Here is an 8,268-nt window from a genome sequence, read left to right on the forward strand (position 1 = left end):
CAAAAATTAAATGGAATCAAAATCCACTTTATGGTGGGGTGTCTTTGGATTACATACCAGCATGGGTCTTTATCACAAGTTATTTTGGGAAAGTGGTCTAATTTGGACATCGCTGCTGCTCTGGTACCCTTAGCTGTGAACGAAAGATGGCCAGTATTTAAGGTCTCAGTTTGAAATCATTCTAAGCACAGAGAGCAGACCAGCAAATACTTCTACTAGCTTGTCGGTAGGTATATCCCTTATCTTGATTTTAAAATTATTTGGTTATATGATAAACATAATATTACTCAGAAGTATGAATACAATCCCAAGTAAATATGTACCCTAATTGTTTTGTTAAAGAGAAAGGGGTGGGGAGGTTGTGACTTTGAAAATAAGAAAATTGATTTTCTTTGTTTGAAAGTCAGTGTGTTATTGTATTATAAGGGTAACCTGTAGTGAAATTCTTGTTATAGTGAATTTTGCTAAGTGTTTTGAAAAATAGGCATTCAGATGACATAATTACTCTCTACTTTCTGATTTATGTTTCTTTCTTTGAGGTTTTTCTCATCAACGATTGTTTAGAAAGTGCATGTTCAGTGGTCTTGTCCGGGCAGTTTGAAAGCTGAGCTGGTGTGCATTCACCAGCAGACTTGGTAAAGGCACTATTCCAGGACTCTTATCTTCACATTCCAGGGCTGTGAGATTGCTTAATGTGAGAAGACTGAACTGTCACCTGATAGATTATCTGTCCTTCAGGGTCCTATTTTGCTCACATCACATGTTCTGTGAAGGGTTTTCACAACAGTGTAATTAATTGTAATTTGTTCAGTAGCACACAGGAAAAAAACTCTGAAATTCACATTATAGACCACAGTGTACAGATGAAAGAAGAGAGTTACATTATGTATTAGAATCTGAATTTTGGTGCATTAAATAGAAGAATTTTATAATGCAAAAGCAAATTACTAGTACAACAACCAGCAATTCAAAGCACATTAAGCAGCCATAGAAATGATCAATTTATAAAAGATAGTTATACTATTCATGCCAACCTACAGCTTCTTCATCTCCCTGGGGCAGTCTATCTCAATTCTTGGCGACGATGCCAAACTGGGGTGGAGGGGCCAAATGTGCAGCCTGTGGGAAAACCGTGTACCATGCTGAGGAGATTCAGTGCAATGCCAGAAGCTTCCATAAGACCTGCTTCATCTGCAGTGAGTGAGCAGCACACTGCTATGAGTGTGACGACGAGTATCTCATGGAGGGAACTTATACTCAAATTGTATGTTATCCATTTATACATATATATTGTCTGAAGGTCACAAGTCAAGCCATTACCAAAAATCATGTTGTACTGTAATTGGCTTGATGGCGCCGTTTTCAAAACAACTGACATGATATAAGCAGCATTGTTTCATGATGAAGTAATACCAACAATCCGAAGGCTTACGCACACCATGTTATAAAAATGTGATGTGTCTAAAAAATCCTACTGAAGAGATATCCTGTTTTAAATAGTATCTCACTCTTAGGAAGCTGGAGAGGAATTCAGCAGTGTTGATGTGTAGATGATGCCATCGGGAGCCTAACACTTGTGTAACTGACTACTTCAGCTGTTATGGCATGTCTCAGATGCTCCATTTTCCCTCCTACCACAAGTGTACAGGGTTATGCACCTTTCGGCATTTGGAGATGTGTTAGCTGATGTATTGAGTGGTATGGAAAGTGTAATAATTCTGCTCTAAACCCAGATTCCCTGGGGCACCTGACTGATATTGGATTACACTTTCTCTTTCTGTAGGATTGCAGAGCACTAGTGACCACCTATGACTTGTCTATGTCAGATTTTTTAAAAAGATGAGGACAATTTCTGCTGCTACTTAGACAAACCAAGAGACTAAATAATACCCTTTGGGAAAACATAAGAAGGTTTGACAAAAAACTTAACATAAAGTCAAACCTTATCTAACAGACAAATAATCTAATTTTGGACTTAGCAAAACCTTTAAACAGCCAGTACTACCAGTGAAATACTCCCTTCTTCTTATGCATTTCAGTGGCTTGCAGGAAAGGTCTTGACAGCACAACAGTGGCTGCCCATGAGTCAGAAATCTACTGCAAAACATGTTATGGGAAGAAATATGGACCCAAAGGCTATGGATATGGCCAGGGAGCTGGGGCATTGAGCTCTGATCCACCTACGGAGAGCCTGGGGATCCAGCCACAACAGTATGTGTCATCTGTTTTTTATCATTCAGTATTTAATCACAAATAGCCCCATTTTATCATTCAGTATTTAATCACAAAAACCACTGCTAACCTGATCAAATTTTCATGTCAGCCACTCATCAGGGTAAGAGATGTAAAAAGCTGTATGTAAGAGTTCTAGTTTTCATTGGTTATATTGTCTGTTTATTTGAAATATAACACATTACTAGCACATACTGTAACTAGGGTGCCATGGTGCTTAAACATCCTGTTCTTAAAGGGGGGGGGGCGTCCTGTCAATAAAATTTGCTGGTCAGGGAAATCATGCGATTGGATATACAGGATGGGTAGCAACTCTCTTCAGAACAGTCCTTTTCCCCCTTCAATTTCATGAGCTCAGTGATGTTTTAAAGAAGTCCAGGTGAAAAACAAAGGAAGAGAAATAATTTGTGGCACGTCTGAGTATGCCTGCTTTTTTTTTCTACAAGTCAAACCTGATACATATAAAGCTGACGATGATAAGAACTCATAAACAACATAAAAACTGCAATCTACATTATACCTGTGTACCTTGCTTGAGCTTCTATGAAGAACTAACCACAGGATACCTATATGATGACCACACTTATTCTGGTTCAAACTAGAGATGCACCGATCCACCGGTCACAGACTGGAATCAGCCCATTATCAGCATGCTCGGCCTGGACCGGAAACAGGCTGGTAGATTCATGTATTTCCGATACCAAACTGATCTGTTTAACGCATGCACCATACGTCACAGGCAATAACCTCACAGCTGTGTGCACACTCACAGCCACATGCTATCATGTCGTTAGCATGGAAGTTCATTATGGAAGGCCATTAGGGCCAAAACGTCTTAAACTATTTGCTTAGACGTGGCATTATTTCATGCCTACAAACATAAAAAAACGTATGAAACACCACTGGGGTCAAAACCCTCTGAATCAACACGTCAAATTTGTACATCTTAAGACATTAAAAATGTATGGAAGGCCATCAGGGCCAAAAAAAGTTTTAAACTTTCCGCCTAGTGCCTGCATTATTTCACGGCTACAGATGTTACATTTTTACACCTATGCCAGGGGTCTCCAACTCCGATCCTGGAGAGCTACCATCCAGTAGGTTTTCTATCCTACCCGGCTTCTGATGAGCCACACCTGTTCTCAGGTAAATACCAGGAACAGGTGTGGCTCATCAGAAGCCAAGTGGGACAGAAAACCTACTGGATAGTAGCTCTCCAGGACCAGAGTTGGAGACCCCTGCTCTATGCACTTTCAAAATAAAAGCACTTCTAACCACAAACACCAAAACAAAATCAAATTCTGTGTGGCTTTTCTTATGTGCTATGAAATAGACCAGGGTGACAAAATAAGTATTATATGATCATTGATAGGAAGCATCAACACTACAATATTGTCATGAAAATGAATCAATACTTATGTTTAATCAATTAGCCTATGATTACAGTTTCAAATAAAATTGCTATCCAGTACAATGTCATCATGAACCACAAACATGTCATAATTTTAATTTCAAATATCCAGAAGGAAAAAAAACATTCTATGCAATGCTCAAATTACACTCAACACCTACAACTTCATTAACATAAGAATAAGCACTTAACACTTACAAACTACATTAACATAAGGATAAGCACTTTAACTTGCTTACTTATATCTACATTGACAATTAGAGGTTGAGTCTTTTTGGTGCTGTCCGCTGTCTTTCAGGATAGCAACGTGCTGGTTGAATTTCCTGAGAAATAACGGCAGCTGCATCTACTTGCTTTGTGCTTTCTGCATGTTCCTCAGAGCTTGAAGCATTTAATGCCCGCAGGTGATCCACATGCACCTTGACTTCACGATGACCAACTTGTCCATCATAGGTCAGAGGTCATCTTCGTTGCAGAATCTTCCCTGGAATCCACAGTTTCTTTGGATGTCTGAAATCTCAAACTAACACCCTCTCTGTACTTGTTATTATTTGGAAGAGTAAAGTACACTTCAATTTTACTTGTAATCTATGGACTTTTTTAAGATGAGTAAAAAATGAGAAAGGGGTCAATGTCGTATTATCTGGTGAATTTAAACATACTGTAAAAATTATATAAGTAACTGACATTTGTTTTGTTATTTAAATCTGTTGCACCTGCTGTTGTTTTGTAATGTAAAGTTGGGTGTACAGCAGCATTTTCAGTTATTTGTATCTCTTTCCAGTGACAGAGCACTTTGATTCTGAAACTTGTTTAAATGAGAGATGATCTTGCAACTTTGTGCAGTTTGGGGGAAAATTGTAAAATTTAGCAATTTCTTTTATTATGAAAATAAAATTTTGCATTGAAGAAAAGTTGATTTCTGTTTGTATATGCTGTCAATTATAGTTCTTAGAAAGAAAATTGGAATTGTCAAAAATTGCTATCGGCCGGTTCCACACTTGCAAAAAAAAAAAAAGAATCAGCCAAGAAAATAGGAATCGTACATCTGTAGTATCCATCGGATTGAGCAGTTTAGAGCTTGCTGTGTAGTAGAGTGTGCTTGCATGTCAGAAAATCACTTTTATGATTAGCATAACCAAATCAAATAATTAGATCTTGTCTTTTCTGAAGCTATTTCCAAGCTAGCATTGTACTCTGTGATTGTGTTTTTAAAAGTAAATAAAATAAACCAGTATATGATGGTGAATATTGGATGATTTTTGTTTAATTGTATTTTATTTATGTATAATGTTGTTTTGAGAGGAAAAGAGCAGGGATGGAGGAGTGGTCTTAGAAATTATGGTAGCAATACACAACTGAAGCATTTTATACATAAACATATTCCATTTATATGGTGTCTGTATTTTCTTTTTCAGATTCAAACCTCATCACCCTACAGCAAGTTCAAATCCCAACAAGTTTGCACAGAAGTTTGGTGGATCAGACCACTGCCCCCGATGTTCAAAGGCTGTCTATGCAGCAGAGAAGGTCATGAGTGCTGGAAAGGTAAACAGAGTGGCCATTTCACTTTGTAACCTTTGCCTTGAATTTTGTCTAGACCTTGGGTAACTTTTCCATCAAGAAAATATCCCCCCTATCCCTAAATAGGGTCACTTGGAACCTATCCCTGATAGCAGAAGGTAGGGGTCACACCCTGAATGTGATGCCAGTTGATCACAGGGTACATGCACACACTAGGAGTAATTTAAGGACATCAGTTAGCCTAAGTTCATGCCTTTGAATTGTGGGAGGCAACCCCCATAAGATGGGGACAACATACAAACTTTCAGAGGCAAGATTCAAACCTGTGTCCCTCGAAAAGCACCTCCCACTCATGCTGCCCTCTCAAGGAAATATCATGTGATTCCATTCATTATGCAGGTTAAGTATGGGCTTCACTCCTATACCACAATAAGGCAGGAATTTTGGGGGGAAAATCTACAGTTATACTTGATCAATGGTTTGATGTTCGAAAGATGTTACTAGTCCATTGTGATGTGTATTTGCAGCCCTGGCACAAAACCTGCTTCCGCTGTGCAATCTGTGGGAAGAGTCTAGAGTCCACAAATGTAACAGACAAGGATGGCGAGCTCTACTGCAAAGGTACAGAAAAGATATATGCACAATCAAATCAATGCACATTAGGATAAGAATTATGGGTTGTAATTAGACTTGGGTGGTGTCTAATTATATTCACCAAACATGGAATACATATGGTTTTGGGACCAGTCCGCCACCTCAAATTCTTACTCATTAGCAAGATAACTCAAAAAATATTTGATGGCACTTTTTCAAACTTTGTAGCCACAGTCTCTGAGTCACGAACTGGAAGTGTTCAAAATTTGAGCTAAATTGCACCAAAATTGAAGCAGTGCTCCACAGTAAGAGCAAATGATGTTTCAGACACTTGATCCCATTACTGCAACAACTCAAAAAGTATTTGGCACATCTTTATCAACCTTTGCAGAAACATAGAAAAGGTGAAGAGTTGGACCAGCTCAAATTCTGAGACAGACTGCACTGAAATTGAAGCGATGCCACATAGTGATAAAGAAAATGGCAGTTTTCACAACTCAAAAATAATTTGAAGTAGGGCTGGGCACTATTGTGATAAAATTGTTGTATTAGTCAATATCGATAATTATCACAATATATGTCACGTCATTATTTCTTTCCAGTTTAAAGGCTGATTTTTGTTCCTGAAAGTTGAAACCAGATAGTTCATTGTGATTTTAAACTATTCTTCATCATCAGAATGTGACAAACACTTAGCAAAGAGCATTTCATATTTGACAAATCTGAAGTAGAAGTTGAACCAGTTATTTTAGTCAGTGCCAAGGAAACACTGCTACTTGCGTTCTTCTGAATTCTCTGTGGATTATTACTGTGTGGATTTCTCGTGGACTGAATTTTACTGTGGACTTCCATTTTGGATTTCGCAGGATTCCCCGTGTTGGACAAGTCACTGTGTACTTACTTGCTCTCCCAAAGAGTTGCCCTGTTGTTTTGACTGTGCATTTCATCTGCCTGCCTGCCCCATCTCATTCTTTTTTGTTCACTAAATTTCCCATTTGTGTTTGTGTCTGCACTTGTGCTCCGTTGCCAGTCCTGAGTCACAGAGAACATGACGTGTTTTTCTTGTGATGCAAAGTGTGTTGTAGGCAATAAGTTGGGTATTACGTTATATCGAACTTTCATTGAGTATTTGTTATATTGATAAAGGGGAATTATATTATGATAATTATAATTTTATCGCCCAGCCCAAATTCGAAGAATCTTTTCTCAAACTTTGCAGCCACATTGTTTAGATGAACAGCTGAAACTTTTTTGCAAAAACATTATATGAATGAAGATCTACACCATGACACAAATTGCCCCAAAAATGAAGTACCAGTGCTGTGTGACAGCAAAGTAAGAAAAGTGAGGCTGTAGAAGACACTGGGTCTTGTGAACACAGTAACTATAAAAGTATTTGACAGACCTTTTCTTAAACTTTACAGACACATTGAAAGGATAAAGATGTGGACCAGATCTATTTTTGAGACAAACTGCACCAAAATTGAAGCAATGCCATTGAAGCAGTGATAGCAAAGAGAAGGGCAGCATCAGATATCAAATCTGGTCAGCATCATAATGCAAAAATTATGTTCCTTTTTTTTTTTTACAGTTTGTTACGCCAAAAACTTTGGCCCAAAGGGAATGGGATTGGGGAATCTTGGAATGGTGGAAGATCAAGAATGAAGGCTCAGAAGTGTTCTGGACTCCAAGATGATTTTCACATGGCACTGTACACAGTTCAGTATTACACAGTGGAGGTAGTTGTACAGCATATTAAGATTGGTTGAGTTACAGAAAATATAAGTGTCCTACACATATATGTATGGCTACATACATCCTGTAAGGTCAGCCATAATGACAGATGCTTAGCAAAATATTTTTAATAATATATATGGAAATGTTTATACTAATATTCACCATATATACAAAAAATCTTAGCAAGGCAACTTCATATTCTGAAAAGATGTTATTGTCTAAATGCATTAATGCTTATTATCAGAATTCATTACTATTCATTATTTATCTGACTCAATCTGCCACAGTAAATAAGTGTATAATTAAAATAAGCATGTCAGTACAAAACACGTTTGTATTCAGTCATGTAATTCAACAGAAAGAATGTTCACACAGAGCTGTCCAACATATAACTGGTTTGAAATCATTTCATGAGAATTAAAAATAAAAAAAAAAGATTGATACTTCATTGATTCCTATGGGGAAATTGTCTTTTATGCCTCCCTCTACTTGTTCTTTGCAGAGTAAGTTTAGTCCACAAAGGGCAGCCACCTGTAGCAGCACCCAGGGAGCTGGGGGTTAGGAGCCTTGCTCAAAGACCTGCAGATGTGCTGAGGCTGGGTTTGAACCAGTGACCTTGTGATTACAGGTACACAGCCTTAGCCCACTGAGCCACACGCTGCCCCCTGTAACACTAAGAAATACCTTAAAGAAATGTATGGTACAGGCAGTAAAATGAATGCCTTTAGTTGAAATATGTTCTATTATTACTATTTGCCCTGTTAGCTAAA

General features: G+C 38.0%; 1 protein-coding gene and 1 long non-coding RNA gene across 5 annotated transcripts; both read left to right on the plus strand.

The window, feature by feature from the left end:
* Positions 1-83: 83 nt before the first annotated feature.
* csrp3 (cysteine and glycine-rich protein 3 (cardiac LIM protein)) lies at positions 84-7,946 on the plus strand. Of its 4 annotated transcripts, none has more exons than XM_023818636.2 (7): positions 132-226; positions 540-635; positions 1,041-1,196; positions 2,040-2,211; positions 5,062-5,191; positions 5,695-5,788; positions 7,353-7,946. In XM_023818636.2, the coding sequence occupies exons 3-7, from the start codon at positions 1,085-1,087 to the stop codon at positions 7,424-7,426; spliced, it is 582 nt and encodes a 193-aa protein (XP_023674404.1). In that variant the 5' UTR covers positions 132-226; positions 540-635; positions 1,041-1,084; the 3' UTR covers positions 7,427-7,946. The 4 variants fall into 4 exon arrangements, with proteins under 4 accessions (XP_023674388.1, XP_023674413.1, XP_023674404.1 ...); XM_023818628.2 differs by having other exon boundaries at positions 1,063-1,196; XM_023818620.2 differs by lacking the exon at positions 540-635 and having other exon boundaries at positions 84-226.
* Positions 2,218-5,035, plus strand: LOC140593446 (uncharacterized). The gene is made up of 2 exons (XR_011993806.1): positions 2,218-3,295; positions 3,445-5,035. It is a non-coding gene; the product is annotated as an uncharacterized lncRNA (long non-coding RNA).
* Positions 7,947-8,268: the final 322 nt, after the last annotated feature.

Source organism: Paramormyrops kingsleyae, chromosome 11 (assembly GCF_048594095.1).
Source record: "Paramormyrops kingsleyae isolate MSU_618 chromosome 11, PKINGS_0.4, whole genome shotgun sequence".
Taxonomy (NCBI): Eukaryota; Metazoa; Chordata; class Actinopteri; order Osteoglossiformes; family Mormyridae; genus Paramormyrops; species Paramormyrops kingsleyae.